This window comes from Panthera leo, chromosome C1, assembly GCF_018350215.1.
Source record: "Panthera leo isolate Ple1 chromosome C1, P.leo_Ple1_pat1.1, whole genome shotgun sequence".
NCBI classification, from domain to species: Eukaryota; Metazoa; Chordata; class Mammalia; order Carnivora; family Felidae; genus Panthera; species Panthera leo.
Genome location: NC_056686.1, coordinates 217073150 through 217098051, shown reverse-complemented (window position 1 = coordinate 217098051; position 24902 = coordinate 217073150). Strand labels below are relative to the sequence as shown.

Sequence of the window (24902 nt, the reverse complement as noted above, 5' to 3'; positions counted from 1 at the left end):
ACTTGCCTTTCCCTGGATGAGCTCAGTTAGGGGCTCTTGCTACCAGGGGTTCAGGCCCGGAGCAGAAATGGTTCGAATGGAAGGGAAAGAATCCGGGCCATATGGTTGCATGCTCTATCTCGTGCCAAGACCCCCTTCCGCAGGGAGGAGGGCCGGTCCTCCCTGAAGACCCGCCGAGTGCCGGGCAGCGTGGGTGCCTGACCACGTGTGTGGGGCGCCTGCTGGCACCACCCGGGCTGAGCAGGTGAGGAAGCCCAGACGCCGGGCCAGTTGTCACCGTCAGAGAGGGGAGACCAGATTGAAGCGCAGCCCGGCAGGGCACCAGCACCGCAGGGGAGGCCACCTGCGCCCGGGCAGTGCGGCCAGAGGAACAGACCAGGACGTCAAAGCCAGAGCCCCTCTGTGGCTCACCTGCTGGAGCAAAGCGCGGGGGCGGCCCGGGGAGCCCCTGACCGTGCACCACGAGGCATCTGGTGGCCGTGACCCCCCCCATTCCCGCGTCACCATGGTTACATCAGGCGCCCCAACTCTCCCCACCCCTTCTTCACGTCCACACTTCGGAGTGACCTAATTTCAGTTTCGACCGCATGAGCCGCACTTTATACTTCACATTACACTCTTGTAACGAATGTTCCCGAACATCGGCCGTGTGGCTAATCTGTCACCCGCTGACTCCCCTGAACCGCTGCCCCCGAACCTCCTCAGGTCATCCCGCCACCAGCCAGCAAGGGCTCCGAGGTCAGGGCCAACCGGAGAGCGAGCCAGAGCCAGGAGCAAGAGCCCTGCGGCCCCTCACCCTGTCCTCCCTCCACTCTGCAGCCCACCCTGTGCCCACTCACCCTCGCCCCACCCTCCCCTATGCCCATGCTCACCCGTCTCCACGTGAACCAGCCACCTGCACCCCAAGCCAGTTCAAATGCCCAGCCCCCTCTCCCAGAGCTCCTGCCCCCCAAGCCCAGATGGGCACACTTGTTTCCTAGAGCACAGATGTGCCTTCGGTCCAGGGCGGAAACCTGATGTCCACCTGCTTCTGTGCCTTCCCTTTCGAACTCCACCCTTCCCAAGTTAACCTTCCAAACTGGCTCAGATCCCCCTGCCCAGGAGCATGGGCTAGGTCACCGCTTTTGAAATTATAATTATTATTTTTTTAATGTTTATTTATTTTGAGAGAGAGAGAGAGAGAGAGAGAGAAAGAGAATCCCAAGCAATCTTTGTGCATTAGTGCGGAGCCCGATAGCAGGGCTCAATCCCATGACCCCAGGATCATGACTGACGGGAAACCAAGAGTCCGACGCTCAACTGACTGAGCCACTCAGGCACCCCTGAAATTAGTTTTGTAAATGCAGTTCAGGGTTTCGGAGACACTCGATTAGAATTTTCAGGCTTTTAAAGTCATTTAAAAACTGTAATACAGACCTAATGCAACCTAACTCTAACCCTAACCCTAACCCTAACCCTAACCCTAACGCAAGCCTGAGAAATAAATGGCAGGTACAGGTGTCTCTCAGGACATACTGGGAAAGCCAGAGGGCCTCCAGGTGATGCTGTTGAAAGAAATCTGTATCTCTTGACACCTTTGGGCAGCCTGTGCTGATAATCAGACCCAGCTTTTAATAGCAAGGGTGCCAGTGGAGGGTTTCCAGATTAAATTCGGGCTGCCTAGTTAAATTTCAATTTTAGGTTAACAGCGAACAGTTGTTTTTTTCCCCAAGTATAAGTATGTTCTAAATATTTCACGAGACATACTTATTTTTACTAAAATGTTCGGTCTTTTTCTGAAATTCAGGTTTCACGGGACAGCTGATACCGATATCTGGCAAATGTGTGCCACAGCTACAGAGGGAATGCCCTGAATAGGTTTTCTGTGGTGCAGCCAGGGCCTTCATAGGGCAGTGGGGGCGTCCTGGGACGGGGACGTTTGGGTGGATGAGTCTGAGCTTGAACACCCAGATACCCCAGAACGCTCTGAGCATGAAGAAGCAGCCTCTGGTCCAGTTGGTGCCTGGACATCAGCTTCACCTGTCGTAGCTGTCCGACAACAGGATGCCATTCTCAAGACCTGTCCCCGTCTGTCCTTCTTTCCTCTAGGCCAGCGACGAGGGCCAGGTCTCAGCGAAGCCCAAGTGAGGAAACAAAATTCCCGCTCTGGGCGTAAACGGCCTCTTCGCGGATGGGAGCGCAGGTCCCGGCTTGTATATGTCACTGAGCGACAGAAGAAATGTGTGGGGCAGACTGGAAGATAATGAACTGGGTTTATTGATTTGGCAGAGTGTGGCCGTGTCTCAGGATCTGACCTCCCAGCAGGCATACTTGGGAGTTATCCAGATGCTGTAGGCGAGGTGTCGTGCTGAGGCTGTCTCTCTAGAGTGTCGAGAAAGAGCGGACAGGGTTTGGGCAAGTAGAGATGCGGGAAGGAATCCATCATGTGAGGCTGAAGGCTCTATCACTTGACTGTGTTCCCCGGGAGGCCCAGAGGACACTTCTCTCGCCAAGACAGTAAGGAACACGCCTCTGAGGAGTGGTTTTGCATTTCTGGGCAACTCAGTACTGGCTGTGCTCAATGCTGTCCATGTTGACAGTAGATTATGCCGTGGAACTTCACTCCCTAGTGTCAAGGGGTGTCAGGATCGTCAAACAGAGTTTAGGTGGAGGTGCTCAACCGTCAGAGGCAAGGCGGGCAGAGTTGCCATAATGGCAGAAAATCCAGAAAGGCGACCACGGCCCCTTGGCCCATTGGTATCTATGGGGCTGGCTAATAGACCGTGGTATTCCTCGGGACGCAAAAGACGAGGCTCCAGCTAGGACATTGCTGGGTTGGTCTATGCGGAAGAAGCCAGGAACTAGTAAAAACAGAAGGCTGATATCAGATGTTGCAATGAAAAATCAGAATCCCCTCCAGTTTCCAGATCGAAACTAGTTTTCAGACCCAGAGCCCGCTGACCCAAGGAGAAGCCGGGCCCCTGGAGGACAGACCTTGCAAGGTCATTACAATATATGCCGTGAATATCCCACATTCCTTCCCCCGGAGGGACCTATGGCTGTTTGGCAGAGTAACTGTGTACTGGGTGAAGGAAGATGCTTGGCCTTAGGAGGGTGACTGGATGCGGACTCTGGGCTGACACTCGTCAGGGAGCCTCCACACCGTCATCAGGAAAGAGGATCCGGAGTGAGTTCGCTTTCACATAGGAAGAAAGTAGCGTCTCCTCTCTGCTGTCTCGGGGCGATCCTAGCTCTCTGATCGGCGTCTTCATAGAATCCTCAGGAACCTTGAGCATGCTTGTCCCACGTACTGATGTTTTTCTAATTCGACCTGGCACATCGGGAGCGGCAGGGAGGCTGGCTGCCCGGGTAGGACATGAGTATCGGGAACTGGAAGCAAATCCTGTAAGACTTGGGGGTGCGCAACTTTGGGGGGATTTTTAGGGGTCCAGTGATCTAGAGCATGCTGGGACATGCCTTCTCGGTCACGGCAAGATATTCCCTTCGCGATCCCCACGGCAGACACAGAGCCACCAGCATTAGACGCAACTCTGGATTTTGGAGGCAGCAGATGCCTCACGTGGGAATAGGGCTCCAGTCCAGTTAGCAAGTGACCTGGAAGGCTGACAGGTTTGAGCCGGGCTGCAAGCACGGGAGGGTGCTGAGCAGGTCCGGGCTGTGGTGCGAGCCTCTCTGGTTGGTCAGGGAACCAGAGGAAGGAAGATGGGAAGATCCGAGACGAGGAGCCACGTGTCTCTCCCAAGATCCAAGACGGGAGTGGGCACCACGTTTGCGTTTTTATCTCAGATCAGTGCTCACCAGAGGCCGTCCCCTGCAGAGGAGACGCTGAGCCAGTGGGTGTGCTGGGGACTCATCCTCCGTCAGAGGCCAGCCTCTGTCCCTGGTCACCTGGAGGTCTGCACCGTGGGTCCAGCAGCACGGGCTTCCTCTCGCCAAGGCTGATCTTACTTTATCCGACTGACAATGAGCCCTTTATCCGGAACCATCCCCTGAGAAGACCAGCCAGCCCCGTGGAACTATTTGGGGGTATTTAGTGTGTATTTGGGGGTATTTAGTGGGACCTGGTGAGAGAAGATTTGGAACGTGTGGTTATAAAGGACTTAGGATTTTGATTCTGGAAAAATGATGCTGGACTTCCTTTCCCCGGTTCCTCTATTCTAAAAATAACCTGATCCCCTGAAAATGATTTTGACTTCACCGTGGACAAAGCATAGGCTGCAAGAAGGTGGAAGCTGGAGATCTCGGGGCCCGAGGAATGATGTTCGCTGGGTTTTCATTTTATCTGGGTGCCAGAAAGACCTGTAGTCAGAACCTCCAACAGGCAGAGATGAAAAGAAAATCTCAAAAAGCCTACTTTCTCTGGCCAAGAGGCTGGGAAAGGGGAGCCCAACAGAGACTCAGTGAACAGCCCCAGTCCCGCTCAGCCACCGGGCTGCAGCAGGCCGGCCGATCTGGGAGCAGCCGCGACTGTCCCGGCCCCTCCACAGCCGGACCCTGGGGGCCCGCCTGCCTGCAGCCGCAGGAGCCATGTGTCTCACTGTCCTCCGCCTGGTGATGTAAGGACACCCGGGCCCAGTGACCTCTGCCCCTGGGGACCACACCTGCAGGGACGGAGCCACAGCCCCAGCAGCACGGGAAGAATGAAGCGGACCTAAATGACACAGCGTGTGTTCCAAAAACTAAGCCGTCCTTGGAGCTGACGCCTGCAAGTTCGACCTCAACGGAAGCCGGGCGATTATCTGCTGAAATACATTTCGTTGGGATCAAGTCTCCTAACACGATAACCAGAATGTCTAGGACACAGCACGAAATCCCCACCATACCGAGATCCAGGGATGCCTCTGGGACGGGCAAGGACAGCAGGTGGGAGTACGTAGATGAATCCGAGGTCGGAAGGACCTGACGAGGATTTGAACGCAGCTGTCGTAAACATGCTTCATAAATCGGTGTCAGAGAAATGCTTTCATTTCACATCGAGGACAGTCGATTACAAATCATCGGTCTATAAAAACACCAACAGTCCGAATTGGGAGACTGGATGTCACCCTAGCTGTGTCATCTCGGAGGAGACTGTCAGCCTCACTGTGCTGCAAGGCTGGGGTCGGTTCGTTGAGTGCCAGGTGCTCTTCTGTAGGATTTACCCCCGTGGTCACAGTCCATACGCACAGCCTCCCACGAGGAAGGTACCAGAGCTGTCCCCATGTGAGAGGGCACTAAATGGAGGGGCGGGTGTTGTCTAAGATGCACAGTACTTACCAGGTGGAGTAGGAATGCACCTGCCCTACCTTCCTGGCACCTGGCTCCATTCGAGGATTTTAAAGACCCTTAGGACGGTGCTCATCACACGGGGACGTCTGTCCTCCCTGCCTCTCCTTCCTGCGTTCTCACCGTGGGTCTGTCTTTGCCGAGGGCTGGACGCATCCTCCAAGGCTGATCCCCAACAGCGGCAGGACTGGCACACAGCCTCCTGCCCCGGATGGCAGCTTGGGGAGGGACAGAGGGAGCCCTGCTCTAAAGGGGTGGGCGGGCAGGGGCGGGGCCATCATCCTCCTAAGGCCAGCTGGCGTGGGGGCCCACACTCCTGCCCGTGGTGGCCTCAGCTTGCCCACATTTAACCCTGGGACTGTTTCCCCAGCTCTGGCGTCTGGGCTCAGAGGGCACAGGCGAGCCTTCAACAGAATTCTGTGCAGCGTGGATGGGTCCCCCTGCGGCTGGAATGAGGGCCCTGTGCTGAGCGATGAGATTTCCAATGTAGTGTGGATGCCTTCTCTCACTAGCCCAACTCCCTCCCCTGTACCCACCTCCCCCTCCGGGTACCCTCCCCCAATCCAGGCCTGGCTGGGGCCTCAAGGCTTTCCGCATGGCCAGCAAGCTTCCAGGGAGTTTAACTTCAATGCATAATTAAAGGCAGGGATGTGGTTTCTGCTGGAGGGTGAGCCCCTCACAAGCATGCAGGCGCCCCACCGTCGCACATCTGCCCCTTGGGTGGGGCTGCATGTGGCCCCTGTGGCCCCCGCCCCCGGAGGAGCCCGGCAGCAACAGAGAAACCCCAGAATGCTGGCCCTCTGCTCTCCAATCCTTCCTTGTGGACTCCCGGGGGCCCTGACTCCTTGGAACACAGGGCCCCCAGCCTCATGCCCTTTTACTGGGAGACTCTCGTCACAAGCCACACTATTACGGGGAATCAGTGGCGACTAGGACCTGTAAACCCAGAACACTGGACATATTAGGTGGCCCTACTCTTCCTCCCTCCCAATCGTGTGATTCAAAATAAAACCAGACTGGGGCGCCTAGGTGACTTGGTCGGTTAAGCGTCCGACTTCGGCTCAGGTCATGATCTCACGGTCTGTGAGTTCGAGCCCTGCGTCGGGCTCTGTGCTGACAGCTCAGAGCCTGGAGCCTGTTTCAGATTCTGTGTCTCCCTCTCTCTCTGCCCCTCCCCTGTTCATGCTCTGTCCCTCTCTGTCTCAAAAATAAATAAACGTTAAAAAAACAAACACAAAATAAAACCAGACTATAGATAAGTTATGGAAATTTAGCACTGGGCCCTCCAGCCAAGTGGCTTTTTTTTTTTTTAAATGTTTATTTTATTTTTGAGAGACAGAGAGAGAGAGAGAGAGAGATCACGAGGGGGACGGGGTGCAGAGAGAGAGGGAGACACAGAATGGGAAGCAGGTTCCAGACTCTGAGCTGTCAGCACAGAGCCTGACGTGGGGCTCGAACTCACGAACCGTGAGATCGTGACCTGAGCCGAAGTCAGACGCTTTACTGACTGAGCCACCCAGGTGCCCCCAAGCCAAGTGTTTTTATCCACAGTAGTTACTTGAATGCTTTTTTGTTTCGCTCTGTTTTGTTTTTAATAGCAAATTAAAAAAGAAGTCTCATCTCCCGGTGCCCCTGCCTAGCTGGTTGGTGGTCTAAGTCCCCTTGACTTGGCCTCTCGGAGTCGCTTCTCAGCAGGCTGTGTCGTCTGGGACCTGCTGCTAACTCCATCAGCCCCTTGCATCACTTGACTTTCTGATCCCGGAGCGCAGCTAAGGGAGTCCTGGGCCTTCAGAGGGTGGGGGCGGGGGAATGGGCCTTCTGGGATTTCCCTCTGTCCTCAAGTACAGGGTCAAGATCCCCGGCCCAGTGCCTTCACAGCCCCAGGACCTCGAGGCCTGCAGATGCCTCCAGGGACCCACCCACAGCTGCCTGGGGCTGTTCCATTCAGAGCTGTACCCTCTTTCCCAACCCCAATTAGCAGCTACTTCTAGGAAGACCCAACCTCCAACGACTCCCTTTCTGATCCGAACCACCCCCACCCGGGGAGGCCCGGTCCCTGCCTCCCTCCATGGGGCAGGCCCTGGAGGGGCATCCCATCTGGCCACAGCTGTAGGGCGGGGGACAGTGCGTGGGCGGGTGGCCCCTGCGGGGGTGGGGGCTGGAGGGGAGAAGGGGCGAGACGCTATTTCTAATTCTCAGGATGTGAAGGCGTGGGATCTGGGCTTGCCATTTCCCAGGAAACAATGGGAAGCTGGCTGTCTCTGTTGGCAGGTTAGTCATGTCATGGGTTGTGTGGTTTCTGGCGTGGGGCCGGACCACTGTGGCTGTTGGAACACGTGTCCCGGGCTCCAGGCTCCGCTCTATGGAGCGAGGGCTCCGTACAGACTCTGGGAAGGGCTCCTTCTCGCTGCCCGATCACGCCCAGCATCTCCTACCTGCGGGGGCTTCCCTGGTGGGTGTGTGTCCTCTGGTGTCGTCACTCAGCCTAACTAACCCACAGCAAGTCTGAGCCGGGGCGGCTCTGGGACCTCTGTCCCCACACCCTGGGTTTTGTGCTGTCTGGTCTCCCCTGCAGGACTTGGTAACCTAAGGGCTCCCGGCCTGAGCACAAAGCCCGGGCTCTCTTATCCTGGCCTCACGGGGGCTCTAGGCTGTGCACCCCAGGGGCCTCCCTTCGTGCCTTCTCCCTGCCGGCCAGGGGCTGGGCAGGACACCACCCTCTCTCCAGGCAGGGGTGTGGGTGGAGTTAAGGGAACCAGGGAGGGAGGCTGAGTTGCTCCTGGAGCCGGTCACAGAGAAAGCCATTTGCCACCTTAGGCCTTAAGGGGCAGAGGAGGGAGTGGTTTCCGGACGTGGCTGGCAGAGCCGCTGTGCCTGCAGCACTGTGGGGTAGGGCACAGCGAGGGCCATGAGCGGGGAGGCAGGGGGGTAAGGACCACGGCCTGGCTCCCCGCGCTCTGGGTCCCAGCTGGCGCCCGTCATCGGCTGAGCCCACGCGGAAGCCAGAAGGCAGGGCCTCAGCGCGTGTGGGCAGCAGAGGTCAGAGTCTGGGACACACGGCAGGATGCGGGGGGTGGGAGGGCCTCCGGAGGGGCAGACGGGGGTCCTGCACAAGATCGCCCCACGTGGCCCTGGGCTTCTGAGTTCCAGCAACCCTCTCGGTCCCCCCCGGATCCTCGGGGGCCCTCATGAGCAGCGGCTGGTGAACGGAGAGGTTGCTGCCTGAATCCCAGGCACCTGACCAGCCTGGCCACGTGAACTCCCGGGCAGTCACTCTGGGAGCAGCCTCCAGGGCCTGCCCCGGGCCCAGCTGACGGTCACTTGCTCCTGCTACACATCAAGTGATGGCCATGTGATGTTCAGTGGCTCCCAGACTCTGAGCCTTTAAACCACGCACGGCCCCGTGCTTAGTGTCACGTACATGATCTCAGTCCCCACAGCACTCCTGTGGGGGGTAAGCACTGCTATACACAGCCCCATTTTATGGGTCAAGAAACTGAGGCTCGGACAGGATGAGTGCCAGTTAAGTGACTTTCCAGAGGCCACTGGGCAGTGTGGGTGGAGCTGGGGTTCCCACTCAGGCCTGTCTCAGAGCGAGCATGGCCTCCGGGCCTCGGTGATCCTTGGGGAGTTGATGGCTGGAGGCAACTCTACTGATCCCGAATTTGGTGATGATTGGGCCAGGCCCCCGGGCGGGAGTCACCCTGGGCTCCATCAGGCATCAGGACTCCACGTCTGCCTCTCTAACACCCTTCCCTCCAAGACCCTCCTTCCGCTCTCCCACCACAGCCTGACCCGGCCCCAGCACCCGGGGCCTGGAACGAACCCCCTAGAGAGATTCCCAGTGCTGCCTTACTCATCCCTGCAGCCAAATGACTCACCTCTCTGCTAGGGAGCTTCTGGCACGCACATCTCCTCATTAGCCTTCCCTGTTCCCCGGGGCCCTGAGTCCTTCGGCTGCGTGGCCTGGTGCTCCGGGGCTCCGTCCGAGCCCTGCTTTGCACCCCGTCCTTGTCACACGCTCAGACATTGGGCCTGCAGTGCTGAGCCCCCATGCGGGCCTTCCCTCCGCCTCAGGCTGGCGGCAACTCTGGCCTTGGCACGTAGCAGGAGCACGTAGCAGGAGCACCACCCTTCAGGAGCTCGGGAGGGAGAGCGGCACACAGGTCTGACCCTGACGTCTAAGCCAGCCAGTGGCTCCTCCCGGAATGGAGGAAAGAACCAGCGTCCCCAAGGGCCCGTGCCGCAGGAGCCCGATGACTCTGTCCGCCTCTGTCCAACAGCTTCACCGGGCTGGGATCCCGGGAGAGCTTCCTTCTGGGCCTGGGCACTCTCAGCCCCCACCCTTTAGGGACAGGCTCCCTGGTGCCCGAACAGCAGGCTGGTTTCTGCTGCCCTCTGCTGCCCTCCATTGGCCGGAGTGGGTTACTGAGGCTGACCCTGCACGCCCGGAGCCCGGGGTCGGGTGGGGGGTGCTCGGGATGGTGAGCACAGGTCCAGAGCGACCACACATACTCCCAGCCCCGCGGCATACCCCCATCGGCGTGACGAGCCCATCTGCCCCGACCCGGAGCCCACAGTGAGCCTAAGCAACCCTCCCCACCCACTGTGAGGAGCTTGGGTGGCTGTGAGCCTGCCCATCTGGTCTCCGTTAGGGTCTGAGGCACCTACAAGAAGGCAGATTTCTCCTGAGCAGACCTAAGGGGCATGCTTTAGTGCTTTAACGTTTAGGCTCTTTTGCTAAATGGCTTGCCACGTCTTTAGGTGTCCAGTTTCAAGTTGCTGGTCTTTGGAATCTTACAACGTCTCTGCTCGATTTCCCAGGCAGAACGATTTCAGACGTCTGGATGCTAGAGTCAGCAGCGGTTCGGCCAAAAACATCCCCTGTGTCAAATCTGGAACCACGTTTGCCAGCCTGGGAAGCGAGCCTCTTGGGAGAGCTTCCCCAGTCAGGTGGTGAGAGCCCCTCAGGTGCATCTGTGTGTCCCTGCACACGAGTGCAGAGCCCTGGTGGGGCAGCCGGGGCGGCTCTGTCCCCAGTGCTGCTCAGATTTGGGCACTCGTGCCCTCTGCCACCGTCAGACAAGGGGGGCCGGGAGCTGAGCAGAAGCTTACTTGTGGAGACGAGTTGGTTCCATAAGACCCAGAGAAGATGACAGAATTCCATAGTCATGCCTCTTTCAGATCTCGTGGGAAGCATTTCTAGTACTCTAATGTGTCGTTTACTTTGGTTCCTTTCCTTTGGTACCGTGAGTGTTGATCAAAGCTGACTCCCCGCTTCTGGCCTTTCTAAAGATTTCCCCCCACGGTCTCAGTTGTTTTGAGTTAAGGAGACTCTTCACTAGTATAGAACTAGCTTCCTCGTCTCCTTCCTTCCTTCCCTCCCCCATCACTCCCTGTCTCTCCCCCCCCCCCCATCTATCTACTACTTGTATTAGCCTGCTTGGGCTGCTATAACAAAAGAGCATAGGCTGAGTGGCTCAAACAGAAGAAATCTCTTTTTGAATAGTTTTGGAGGCCCGAAGTCCAAAACCAAGGTCTTGGTTGATTCTTGGAGAGAATTTCCTTCCTGGCTTCAGATGGTTGCCTTCTTGCTATGTCCTCACATGGCCTTCACGTGGCCTTGCCTCACTCTGTGTGTGTGTGTGCGTGTGTGTGTGTGTGTGTGTGAGAGAGAGAGAGAGAGAGAGAGAGATCGATCTGTGGTCTCTTTCTTCTCATAGGGACACCAATCCTATTAGATCAGAGCCCCTACCCTGACGACCTCATTAAAATTTAGGGACCTCCCTGTAAGTCCAATATCCAAATATAGTCATACTGAGGAGGGTGATGAGGGCTCAGCATATAAATTTGGGGGCGACAGTTTCAGTCCCACATCACTACTCCTTTTTATAAGCTAAGAATAAAGTACAGCATTCAAATAATTGCCCCCCTCCCCAAGTCTCCAGGTTAAAATACCTAAGATGCAGGTTGCTGTTAGTTGAGACAGGAGGTTTCATCACACAAGAATGGGAATTTTTAGGGAACGGCTGGTTTATAAGAATCCAGACATGCAGTGACAGCAATATGGCACCAACACAAACTGTAGGCCAAGGGCAACCAGCTCAAAGTCAGCCCTCGGCCCCTGTCTTGGTTTGTGTCCCCTAGAAGGAGACCCTGAGCACATTTGATGCAAATAATTAATTTTCAGAAGCCACCCCAGGGAGGCACCTGCAGGGTGAGTGGGAAATGTAGGACAAGGAATTGAGGTGAAAGAGTATATGATCAAGATGTTTGCCCCCATGGGTAGCTGGAGCCCATGCCTGCCTGGAGACGGGAAGGCAGGAGAGACCATACCTCTGAGTTATTCCATCCTGGGTTGAGGAGGATGAGGTTTTATCTATCAGCTCCCTGCCCCTTGTGGATTGAGGCTCCTATTTTCAGGAAAGATGCCTCAGACACAGAGTCTTGGGGTTACCAATAAGTAGCCTCCAGTAATGGCTCCATGTGCACAAAAATGTGGCACTGAGCATCCCTCTGGTATAATTCCTTTAAGTGCTCTGTGTCTTGGGGTTGGTCTAGCCCAATGGCAGGACCTTTACCAAAACTTCCTGCCCTGTGTGCCAATCTCCAGTGCCATGTGACTAAAGCCCTACTCCACCACCACCCCGTGGGAGTGGGAATCCTGCTGAGCCTTTCCCATCCTCCTCCTTGCTCAAGAATTGGCTTAGCTCAGGACCCTCTGTGTTAACTTTCCTGACTCTCACTTGTGTCCCATCTCCGGTGAGATCTTAAAGAGAAATTTAGTTCAAATTTATTATTTTTTTTTAAAGAATGGGTTATGATGTTAGGGTCATGATATAGCTACGGTAATCAAGACTGTATGAAATTGCCACAGGGAAAGACTCACAGGTCAATAGAACAAATGGAGAACCCAGAAATAGATCCACACACGTATGCCCAACTGATACTTGTCAAAGGTGTGAGGGCAGCCCAATGAAGGAAGGCAAGCCTTTGCAACAAATGGTGTGAAAGCCAATGGACATCTGTGGGCAATGAGATGATCTTCAACCTAAATCTCACATGTTACACAAAACTCAACTCAAAAGGAATCACAGACTTAAATGTAAAATATAAAATGACTAAATGTTTATGAAAAAAATATTTTAAACCAGGCCTAGGTGAAGAGTTAGTTGTTTGACCTGACACCAAAAGCAAGAAAGGAAAAGGGGGGCACCTGGGTGGCTCAGTCAGTTAAGCGTCTGACTCTTGGCTTCAGCTCAGGTCATGATCTCATGATTTGTGGGATCGAGCCCCATGTCAGATTCTGTGCTCACAGTGCAGAGCCTGCTTGGGATTCTCTCTCTCTCTGCCCGTCCCCCAACTCGCATGCTTGCTAGCTCTCCTTCTCTCTCAGAATAAATAAATAAATATTAAAAACAGAAAAAAAAGAATAGAAAAACAAGAAAAAAATGGATAAATGGGATAAATGGGACGGCATCAAAACTAAAAACTCTTGCTCTGTGAAAGAATCTGTTAAGAGGCTAAAAAGAAAAGCAACCCACTGGGGGAACATACTTGCAACAAAGGATTAGTATCTAGAATATATAAAGAACTCTTAAAAGTCAACAGTGAAACAAACTAAAACCCAAACAATCCAATTAGAAAATGGGTTAAAGGCATGAACAGACATGTCACCAAACAGGACACACAGATAGTAAATGAGCACGTGAAAAGATGCTCGGCATTAGTCATGAGGCGAATGCAAAAGAAAACCACAAATGACATATTTCTACCTGTAAGAATAGCTAAAACAAAAAATTGTGGTATCATCAAATGCTGGCAGGGACGAGGAACAACTAGGCCACTTAAGCTTGCTCGCGGAGATGTAAGAGGGTGTAACCCCTCTGGAAAAGAATACGGCAGTATCTATCCTACAAGACTAAACATGCCCTTACTGTAGAGCCCTGCAATTGCACCATTGGGCATTTCTTCCAGAAATTGGAAAACTCGTGTTCACACAAAAAATCTGTATACAAACGTTCATAGAAGCCTTATTTGTATTAGTCCTAAGCTGGGAATAACTCAGTGTCCTTCAGGGGGTGAAATGTTAAACCAACTCATGCGTTGATATCTTGAAATACTTCCCAGCAATAAGAAGGCACAAGCCGTTGATACACATAAAGACCTGGGATAGGTCTTAAGGGAATTATGCTGCATGAAAAAAGTTAGCCTCCAAACATCACAAATTGCATGATTCCATGTAAATAGCATCGCTGCGATAAATTTATAGCAGTGGATAGACGAGTGGTTGCCAGGCTATGGAGGGGGACAGGGAGGAGGCTGTGGCTACAAAAGGGATCCTGTGATGGAATTGGTCTGCCTCCTCAGCGTGGTGGGGGTCACACGAATCTATACGTGTGATAAAATTGCACAGAACTAAACACACGCTCACACACATGCACACACACATGAGCACATACATAGCTGGTAAATCTGAATAAGGTCGACGAATTGTAGCAAGATCACTTTCTTGGTCTTGGTACTGTTCTATCGTCATACAAGATGCTGCCTTTGATGGAAGCTGGGTAAAGGACATTTGGGTCTCTTTGTAGTGTTTCTTAAGAGCTACATGCGATTCTACCATTACCTGAAAGGAAAATATTAAAACAATGAGCGAGTTGCAGAGAGATGAAACCTGGTGACAGCAGGGCAGGACATCGTTGTCTACAACCAGAAATAATGCAAACATCTGTCAACAGGTGGCTGGGTACACAAAGTGGGGTCATTCGTGAAAGGGAATGCTAGCGTATCCTCAGTAAAAATGACAAACCGATGATACGCAGAGCAATCTGACTCTCAAAGACATTATGCTGAATGAAAGAAGTCGGACACAAAAGCGAACAGGGTAGAATCAGCTTCCATTGATAGGAAACTCTGGAGTAGAGAAATCCGATTTGGTTTGGGTAAGCAGTTGTCTGGGGCTGAGGGTGGAGGTTGACTACTAAGAGGCACAGGGGGCCCTTTTGGAGGTGATGGAAACGTTTTATATCCTCATTGAGGTGGTGGCTACGTTGTAATTCATCAAGATGTACTCTTCAGATACATAGGTGTATACATTCATCAAAAATCACTGAAATGTGCATTTAAAGGAGCGCATTTTATTGGCTATAAATTATAACTGATGACAACGGTTTTAAGTCTGAGCGGGAGTGTTTCAGTCCAGCGGCTAGAGCTGGTTCTGGTCGTCAGTTTTAGAGCACAGTTTCTCATGTGCCAGTTGACAACTGGATGAGATTTATCTCTTAAAACATTTCTCTGCATTTAACTGATTTCAGCTGGGCCCCAACCATCCCATCCACTATGACCCATGTGATTAATCACTAACTTATAAGTCCCCATGGAGGGGCACCTGGGCGGCTCAGTGGGTTAAACATCTCCCTTCGGCTCAGGTCATGATCTCATGACTTGTGGGTTTAAGCCCCGCGTCAGGCTCTGTGCTGACAACTCGGAGCCTGCTTCAGATTCCGTTGCGCTCGCTCTCTTTCACTCTCTCTCTCTCTCTCTCTCTCTCCCCTGTTCACGCTCTGTCTCTCCCTCTCTCAAAAATGAATAAACATTAAAAAAAAATTAAAAACCAGAGGAGGGGCTTGCTGTTGTGGATATGGAGCCATACCACTTGGCTCTCCCTTCAAGGAAGAACTTTCTGGAAAGTGGGTGAGTTTGTGGGGAAGCCTCCAGCTGCAGCACCTTTAGGACCCTGAAGGGGTGTGTGGGCCAAGGCTTCTCCTGGTCAGCAGCTCCTGGCAGGTTCTGGGCACAGTGGAGGATAGACGCTGGTCCTTCCTACCCCTGCAGGACCTTCTGAGGGCTGGTCCATGTGACCCTCTTCCTCCTGGCTGGTGTCAGATAGCCTCCATCATGGTGGTTCTGAGGCTGTCTCCTCCTCTACAGCCCCCTCCCCTCCTTCTTTCACAGGTGTTATCCACAACAAGGATCTCGTGTCGTGGCCTGTGCCTCCTGGAAGACCGAGGGTCACAGATGTACTAACCTCTTGTTTCAGCCTGGATCCAATCAAGACAATAGAATCCACATTGCTGATTTCAGATAGAGGATGCGATGCAGGGAAGTGTTGCCACGGTGATGGAGGGAGGTAAGGGGTGAAATACAGAATGGTAAGGCAATCAAGACATTGACAAGAGCAGGAAGTCACGGTCCCCTCTAGGACTAGAGGGTCAAAGGGAGGAGGAGGAGGTGTTTCTGGAGCCCAGGATCTCCGGCCACCTGATAGATGCTGGAGTCACTTCAGGCATGTCAGGTAGGAGACGAGACCCCAGGAGGATGACTGGCGGGTCCCTTCTAGTGCAGTTGGGGACCACCTAAAACAGAGAGAAGGAAGTAGAAATGCCCAAATCCCTCTCCTGCCTGTCGGCCTCTACCTGTGTCTCTGCCTGCTCCCACAAGCTAGAAGACAACAGGGCCTGGGAATCCTATTTCCCTTAAATCAGAGCAGAGGAAGGAAAAGTCAGGATACGAATCTGAAAGGAGCCGGGACATCTTCCAAGACCTCATCCCTGCTAATCTGCCCAGAGCCTCATTACGAGTCTATGTAGATGGTGGCTGGAGGGACGGATAGACGGGTGGGTATGCGATAAAGGAAATACCGCGAATTATTAATGGCGGAACCTAGGTGGTGGAGATAAGGACATTCGCTGTAATATTCTTTCACCCTTCCTGTATGTTTGAACATTTTCATAATGATGCATCACTGAAACAAAAGGACGCTCCTTAAGTAACATTTTCATCTTTCAGGAGGAAGAGGCAGGTGACTTTCTCGGTTCCCCGTTTATCCCCGAGCCTGGTTGCACGGCCCTTTCTCCATGCTGAGAGAAGAACGAGGGGCAGGGTGGCCCCCACAGATGTGCATTCGGGTCTCTCTCAGTGGGGCTGGAGGCTGCACGGCCAGGGCTGGGCTTCAGTCTGTGACATGCCACGGGTGGTTCTCCCATTGCTTGACAACTTTTGAGTCAGTCACTCACATTGAAAAATCTGGAAAACTCTCATAAAAATCCCCAATCTCCAACCTCTCTTTGAAAGAGGAGATCCACCAGCGCTGGGCCTGCATTTCCCCACTGCAGCAGGTGAATGGAGTGCATCCAGCTCGATCGTGCCCTCCTCTGTCCGCCACGGCCTCCGCTGCTCCCTCTTCTATCTTCCCTGGCCCACTTTGCTCACTGTGATCTCCTGGCTGGTCCCTGAAAGCCTTGGCACTTAGGCCACTGGATTCATCAGAACACTTACATTTATAATGCGCTTTTTACAACTCCTGATTTGAGGCCACATTCCTCAAGCTGCATTAATCCACGAAGCCCCTTTGTGACTTGCTGTTTCCAGGTACCGGCCCCCTCTATTTGCTTAAAACTTTAAAATGCGTTCTTTCATAAAGTAAAGGCCTATTTTTTAGGTTTCCTCAGCAGTAATCCCCATAAAACCAAGAGTTTGGTGTGCTCAGCAGGGTTCCTTCCTGATAAAATAAAACGTGCTTGTGCCGAAAGCCTCGGGATCATCTCTTCTGCTCGGTGGCACGTGGGTTCCACTCCAGGCCATGCCGACTGGATTATGCTGAGGCTGATTGCCAGAGAGACTGACCCTGCTTCGTTCACTCTCTGGCAGGGCCTTCCCTGAAGTACACTTTCCCCACCCCTGGCCATTTGTCCTCCTGGGGACCCAGGTTGTCTTCCACGTGACTCTGAAACCCAGAGGACATGGCATGGCTTCTGAAGTCCTTCCCTCTCCAAGAGCTGCCTGGTGCTTGCCCCTCCTGAATTCTGCATCTTTAGTGCTTGCTTGGATTTCAGTACGCCTTCAGTTTGCTTAAGTACATCCAGATTGATCCAGAAGAACCGTAACAAGTTCAAACTGTAAGTTCTTCTTCAGGGATGGGGTGTGTGGTGTGAGGTAGGATCCTGTGGAAGAGGTGGACAGGGGCTGGGGCTGGGAGGGTTTGCTCTGCCACACTAAGGATCTGTTGAGGTCCTTGACTATTAATGATTTCCCTCTCAAGTAACCTCATTAATGTAGAAATTATCATGTTATTCCAACAAAGTTGGAAAGAAGTATAACCACATCAACAGCAAGAACACCGCCCACATTTACTGAATGCTTACCACGAGCCCAGTGCGCACATGATTTAATTTAACGGTCACAAGAACACTACGAGGGAGCTAATACGACTTTGGCCACTTTACAGATGAGGAACGTGACATTCAGAGAGGTTAAGTAACATGACTAATGCCCCACAGCTGGTAAACGATGGAGCCAGCCATCCAAGCCAGGTCCATTCGACACCCATGTCCACACTCTTGACTTGCTGCTTACAGGCATTTGACACTGAGTCATTTCCTGTTCGTTTGATGAGTTAATCCCAATCCCTTCCACCTTCACTTATAGGTCAAGCGGTTTTGTTGTTTTTGGATTTCTCTCTGGTTTCTCCACCTTTGTACTAATACGGCACCCTGAATTGGGCACAGTGTAGTGAAAAGGCTACACAAATCAACTTGCCCAATGTGGTCAATTCTGCCTCCCACAATGATACTGTGTGTTCTCCTCCACTAGGTGGGAACCAGCAGGGACACACCAGCAGCCTCCACCCTGGAGAGGAATGAGTTCCTCTCCCTTCTGGCCAATACTACAGAATACTCTGTAAAGAGGACAGGAGACTGGTGTCCTGAAGTTCTTAAGACTTCATCTTCTGTAGCCTAGTCATCCCCACTGAGTCTTAGAGCCTGGAGGGCCCACAGATTCTGTGGTCTCCACACCCAGCCCAGGAGCAAGCAGGAGGCTGGGGAGGTCACACTGCCTCCGGCAGAGGCTGTCACCATTTACACACCCACCCGCAGTGAATGGGAGTCTGCTTGTGCCCACTGACACAGGGACCATCCTTAGAGGACACAGAGGATGGGGCAGAGGCCATGAAGGCTTACCAAATAGTCACCTGCTCCTCTCCATTTCCAAGCTTTCCTTGCAGTCATGCTGGGGTCATAGGACTAGTTCTGGCTGATGTGCAGAGGGATTTAGAAGTCACTGTACTTTCTCCAGCTCTCTCGCTTTCTCTCTTTTCCTCTGTCATGCCGACTTTGAAGTCCACAAATTTCAAATGATGTTATCTAGTCCTGCTGAGGACTGTGACCTGAATGAATGTGGTCACGTGTCTTCAAAGATGGCCTTACTGAGCCATACCTCCTAGTGTCCACATCTATTTTAGTTTGTTTGAGCTGCTATAACAAAATACTCCAGTCTGGGTGACTTATAAATGACAGATATTTATTTCTTACAGTTCTGGAGGCTGGAAAGTCCAAGATCAAGGCACTGGCAGATTCAGTGTTCGATGAGAGCTTTTTGCTTCATAGATAGCTGTCTTATATAGAGGTGTCCCCCCTCCCCCATGGTGGAACAGGTGAGGAAGCTCTCTGGGGTCTTTTTTATAAGGGTACTAATCCCACTCATGAGGGTTCTGCCTCATGACCTAATCACCTCTCAAGGGCCCTACCACCAAAACCATCACACAAGGGATGAGATGGTTAGTATAGTGATATTCTTGTGTAGTGCCCCCCCCCCCATACTGACTATGGGCTGGTCCTCTGACTCCCTTGAATCAACAGAATGTGGCATAAGTGATGGTCATTTAGGGATACAAGTCCTAAGCAGGCCTGGCAGCTGATGTTTTCCCACTTGGGGAGCCCTGAGATGCCACATGAGAAGTCCAGCTACCCTGTTGACCTTACTAAGTAAACGGGGTGACGCCTGGGGCTACATGGAGAGAGAAAGGTACTCAGCTGTTTCAGTGTTCCAGCGGAGTCCACTGTCCTGCCCATTCCTCCCAAGGGGCCAGACATCTGAGGGAGCCATTCCAGCTCAGTCGAGGCCCTCGATGACAATATCCCCAGCCAACATCACGTGGAGGAGAAAAACCACCTGAGTCCAGTCAACACTCAGAATCATGGTTCCTGTTTCGAGCCACTGAATCTTGGAATGGTTTGCACACAGCAGTAGATATCCAATACAGTGAAAGAGAGGACACTCTGGCCACTGTGACTTGAAGGTTTGTCTGTTGGAGCAGCTGGTGTTTATTTCCCTGACTATAACAGATGATGGCTCAAAAGACCAGGAAAGAGAGAGCAGGTCCTGAATTCCGGTGAAGGAGTGAGACCGAGAGGGCATGAAGAAACACCAGAACACATTCTCATCACCTGAATGATGAAATGGGGAGTCTGAGAGTTCAAGCCTGTGCCGCAAGGGCAGGGGCCAGAGACCCAGGAGGAGGGAGGAACAGACTGTTTGGGGAAGGTAACAAGAGAAAGAGAGTATTCTAGTTTGGGACTTAAGGTGCTAGTGAGACCACAGTAGGAAAATAACCATTGGGCATAGTAAACTTCACTTTGTTGCTCAGGTAAGAAATCAAGGCCAGAAATGAGAGCTGACCCTGTGGGATAATGATGCCCATAGAGAGGGGAGAAAGGGATAACTGGGCTGAAGGATAGTCATGGAGAACATCTCCATGGAAATGGCACCCTAGGGGCCAGCAGTCAGGGAAGGAGACTAAGGAAGAGGTGGCACAAAGAGATGATTCCTCAGAGCTGGAGTCAGAGAATTTCAATGACTGGGTGGGAGTCAATGGCATCAAAGCCTATGGCAGTGCTAAGCAGTGGGGGGCCCTGAGAAGAGGCCTTTGGACTCAAGCCAGAGACAATGGTGAAGGAAAAGAAGACAGAATGCTTTTGATCTTCATACCTTCATTCATCCATCAGTCCATCTCTCTGTCATCTATCCATCCATCTACTCATCTACCTATCCATCCACCCACCCATCCAGTCATCCATCTACACATTATCCATCCATCCATCCATCCATCCATCCACCTCTCTGTCAACCTGTCTACCCTCCATCTGTCTGTCCATCTGTCCATCCATCCATCCATCCATCCATCCATCCATCCATGTGTCAACCTATCTACCCATCCATCTGTCCATCCATCCATCCATCCATCCATCCATCCATCCATCCATCCATCCATCTCTCTGTCAACCTATCTACCCATCTGTCTGTCCATCTGTCCATCCATCCATCCATCCATCCATCCATCCATCCATCCATCCATGTGTCCATCTATCTACCCATCCATCTGTCTGTCCATCCGTCCATCCATCCATCCATCCATCCATCCATCCATGTGTCAACCTATCTACCCATCCATCTGTCCATCCATCCATCCATCCATCCATCCATCCATCCACCTCTCTGTCAACCTATCTACCCTCCATCTGTCTGTCCATCTGTCCATCCATCCATCCACCCATCCATCCATCCATCCATCCACCAATCCTTGTTAGAGACTGCGACAGGCCAGGCATGGGTATCATTTTAGGGTAAAACAGATGCGGTCCTGCCCTTTGTTGGAAACACTGAGCAAAGTCCCTCAAATCCTGAAACACTCAGATTTCATAATCAAGTTCTCTTTTGCACATGAAGGTAACTGCAGTTTTTCCCCCAAGCTCTTGTTTGGGGCCAAGCCCCGTAACTTGTGCTCTGTATCCTTGCTGTCACTTCATTGTCCCGACAGCAACAACGTAAGGTGGGAACTGTTCAGAGGTGAACTGACCGGGGCTAAGGGAGTTTACAGATCTTGCCAGAGCACAAGGGGTGCTGGTACTCACACCAAAAGCCAATGGCCACCAAGTCTCACTGCCCCGTCCCATACTCCTGAGGCTGCTGTCACTCATCACCCATCCCTCCCCAGTTCTGGCCCTGCCTTGACCTGCTCTGGACATCAGAATTTATCTTCTCACAGAGTCAATGCAGAGGTGATATGAAGGCGGTAATGTACTTCCATACACTATCGGGAAGAGACGGCTGTGGGTTAACTTTACGACCAACGGGCATAATTTCTATGGGAAAGTACATGTCAGGCTCCAAACGGCTGACTTGGAAAGACAACCCTGGAACTCAGCTTGGGTATAAACCAGGGACTGTCTGTAACTGTAAAGATTGTTTATTTTGAACATGGACCTAACTGGACTTTCCTTTCCTCACTCACTTTTTTTTTTTTTTTTTGTTATGTTGTGCAAAGACCCTGTTCTAGCTAATTGGCAAAAAACCCACTGTCCCTTAGCAGAGTATACATTTTCGTAAATACCCCCTAGAGATTTATTTCTTCACTATGGAAAATATAATTCTGTTTTCCTAAGTGACGGGATGTGTTTATGCAGGGACTCTGAGTGGGCTCCAGGCCTGGCCAGATGGTTCTGGCTGTACTCTGTGTAACATGAGCAGTGGAGCCCTAAGGCCCTCCTGGGACACGTGACTCTTGGGGGAGCGACATCTGGGCAGCTGGGTGGCTGCGTGATCTGCATGCACACACAGAGCTGTACCTACAGGATGCACGGTTCTGCTCCCCGAATGCTTTTGGTGGCATTTAAGGCGGGGGAAGTCTTGCTGGAACCGCGGTTTGGCCCTCCCCCGCCAAGTGTGAGTCATGCCTATTTTCAGCCGTACCACTCCCCCAGGTGGGTGCTAACTGCTCTCTGCCTTCGACATCTCTGTTTCCTTTGTCGGATGGCGAGACGTGCTGAGCACTTGGCATTTTCCACCAGCTACTTATGCACATAGGAGTCTTGGCAAGGCTGGCGATGGAGGGAAGGAGAAGTAGCCATTTCGGGAACGTGTGACATAATGATAGTGACATTGGTTGAGTGGCTTTAGAGGCTTTGCAAGTCAATTGGCTGGGGTGGCAAACAGCAAGGCGTTTGCTGCACTCATTCTACCGGGGCAGACATGATTAAGTGATCATGACGCTCTGCCTTGCTGTCTTTCTACAGCCTCCAAAAGGGGGGTGGGGTGGGTGGGAACCTCAATCGATTAGTAATGTCTGTCTCCGAGAGCCTGGGGCGTGAAGCAGTGCGCTGCCATTCGCCTTCTGGGTTTGAGGGCATTGGGATGTGATTTAGTTATTTTATAGCCTTTACTTAGATCTGCTTTATTGACAACAGCTTATTAATATGTACAGAGCATCTTAATTGGAGATTCTGCAGAAGCAGATCCTGAGATGAGAATCTGGCTGCAAGTCCTTTATCTGGGAGGTGGTCCAGGAGGCACCGGCGGGGCGCTGGGGCAGCAGGCAGGGTGTGTGAATGCCCCGCTCATCCCTGTGGGCCACTGGGCCTCTTGGGGACCCTGTAGGATGTCCCCAGAATTGTCCCTCTCTGGAGGTGAGTGAGGAGGTGAGGTCTTTCTTCTGCTTCTTCAACTGGTCATTGATTGAGGGCTGCTCATGGGCATTTCTGTCCTGCCCACATTGGGGGCTGTGTACATTCTCGTGTCCAGAGAGAGCCCTCGGGCCAGGCGCGAGGGCTCTATGGGAAGTAAGGGCTGTGGGTGGGCACCGTGCATGCTCCAGGAGCAGTCTGATGGTGTCACGAAGGAGACCAGTGGTCAGTCCCGCCTGTACCCCCAGGGTATCAGGGAATCGCATGAAGTGATGTCTGTGGGAACGCTTGTCAATGTCAAAGGTCTCCATGACCATCTGTGTGGGCATCGTTCTCCCTGCTGCCTTCCTTCCATGGTGTCCTCTCCTCCGTGGGACTCTGGGGAAATGCTCTTCATGCCCCCCTACTTTTCGCCCAGCTGGGCCAGGGTGGACTGTCCCATCCTCCTGACCCAAGCAGGGCCAACCAGAGACTTCCCTGGGCTTGACATGCGGCCCCCAGGAGAGAGAAGACCTCCGGTCCCAGTGCAGGAGGCTGAACACCTGGGGTTGCAGGCGGTCACTGTCCCCCAAGTGGTGGGTGGCTGGGAGGGGCGGGGAAGGGCCCTGAGGACCTTCTTCAAGTCTTGGATCCAGCTGTTGCCAAGACTGGTGCCATTCTCGAACTTGTCCTATTAGAAGAGTCTCACTACTTTAATTCATTGGAATTGGAGTTTCTGTGATTTGGAAGTGGTGTTGACCTGGCTGGGGTGTATTTGCTGACACTGAAGGAGACTTCAAGGCAGCCACGGCTGACCAGAGTCAGGTGTCAGGACGGGGAGGGGTCTCCTGCTAGCTGGATTCACCCCAGGTACGGCGGGGGGCACTTTACAGGGTGTCTGCTGGGATCCTCCCCTCCCACCCTAGTGCCCTGTGGGGCCAGTATCTCCGAGCCCTTGCCGTCACCTTGGACCCCCTCCCCCAAGGGCCTTCCATGGCTCCTTGCCCTGCAGCGCCTCAGGGCTGCTCAGGTTTGCCAGACTCTGTGATCCAGTCTCAGCCCTCAAGGAACGAGCTCCTGCTGGGGATTTCACAGCTGGTTTCTCTGAGGGGGCACATTCGCAGCTTCAGAGTAAAATCTGGAATTCTCACGTTTTCCCCCCCAAACAGCCTGGGTTGGGGAGGACAGAGAAGGACCAGCACTGGTGTCAGAGGTCTGGGCTTGGTGGGCTGGGTGAAATGTCTCTGATGTCACTCAGCCTTAAAGCGCAGGTGAATCTGTTGTCTATTACACAACCTGTTGACATTTCGTCGATCACGAAACGTTTTCCACGACTTTAGTCGGCCCTGCCGTGTCTTGGAGGGCGGCTGCACTCCAGGGCAACGGTAGAGATTTAGCCTGGGATGTCTCCCCGTGCCTGTCCCGTTGGCCCGAGGACCCCAGTGCCGCGAGCAGGGCCCACATCATCGGGTTGAAACGTTGGGCTGGGGGCTGGGTCCTCAAACCCCACAGTTGAGCCTCCCTCCCTGGACCATGTGCCCGCCTCCACCGCTCCCCAGCATCCCTGTCTCTTCTCACAGTTCCACGTGTCTCCTTCCTTCTATCAGAGAACAAACACACTCCCTCAGGCGGTCTCAGGCACCAGCGCCTCCCCGGGACCTCCCTGGTCCTCCAGCCGTCATGACTCTCCCTCCTCTCCCCATGTCCTCGTAGCATTTGGGCTCTGCCCTCTCCAAGCCCTTGCCTAAGCTCCCCTCAGCTGCTGTCAGAGGCATCACCCCACGGCCTGGCCGCCTGTGGGGCCAAAGTTCCTTGCCGGGGAGGAAGGAGGCATGAGGTTGCAGAGATCTCTGTTTCATGGCACGGAGACGCTGCCTGGCACGCGGTAGGTGGTCACTACGTGGGGGCTGAGCTGACTCCCCCGCAGGGCCGCCTCCCTCTCTCTGCGCAAGGCTCGTTCTGTGACCACAAGGTGAGGAGGTCCGAAAAGGATCAGCAGGGCGGCCGGGGGGCCAGGATGCTGAAAAGGAAGATTGGGTCTTCAGCAGTTAATGAGCCAGGAAGGGGTGGGGCGGAGCGGCGCACGAAGCCTCGGCAGAGAGGTTTCCCAGCTGTTGCGCATTTGCGTGGGGCAGGGGAGGGGGGTGCTGAGCAGGAAATGGGGCTCAGCTGCAGTGGGAGGGGGTCCTGAGTTAAAAGTGCGGGAGGTGTGGCGGCTCCAGGGACAGATGCTGGGAGGAACTCTTTGGGGACCCAGTGATGTCAGGAGCCCTGATTGACACCAGAGCTCCTGGTGGGGCGCCCAAGCCAGTCCCCCCAGTACAAGGAAGTCAGTCCTCATCTTCCCCGTGTGCCTCCACCATCAGACCAGCGGCGGGTCCCGCATGGCGAAGGGGCGAGGGTGTCAGGACATGCTCG

General features: G+C 53.3%; 1 protein-coding gene across 1 annotated transcript in view; it reads right to left on the bottom strand.

The window, feature by feature from the left end:
* Positions 1 to 22834, bottom strand: part of MLPH (melanophilin) — a 71180-nt gene extending 48346 nt beyond the window's left edge. Inside the window, exon 1 of the mRNA XM_042948719.1 lies at positions 22748 to 22834. Coding sequence (XP_042804653.1) covers positions 22748 to 22834 — 87 coding nt within the window. The remainder of the gene's footprint in view (positions 1 to 22747) is intronic.
* Positions 22835 to 24902: the final 2068 nt, after the last annotated feature.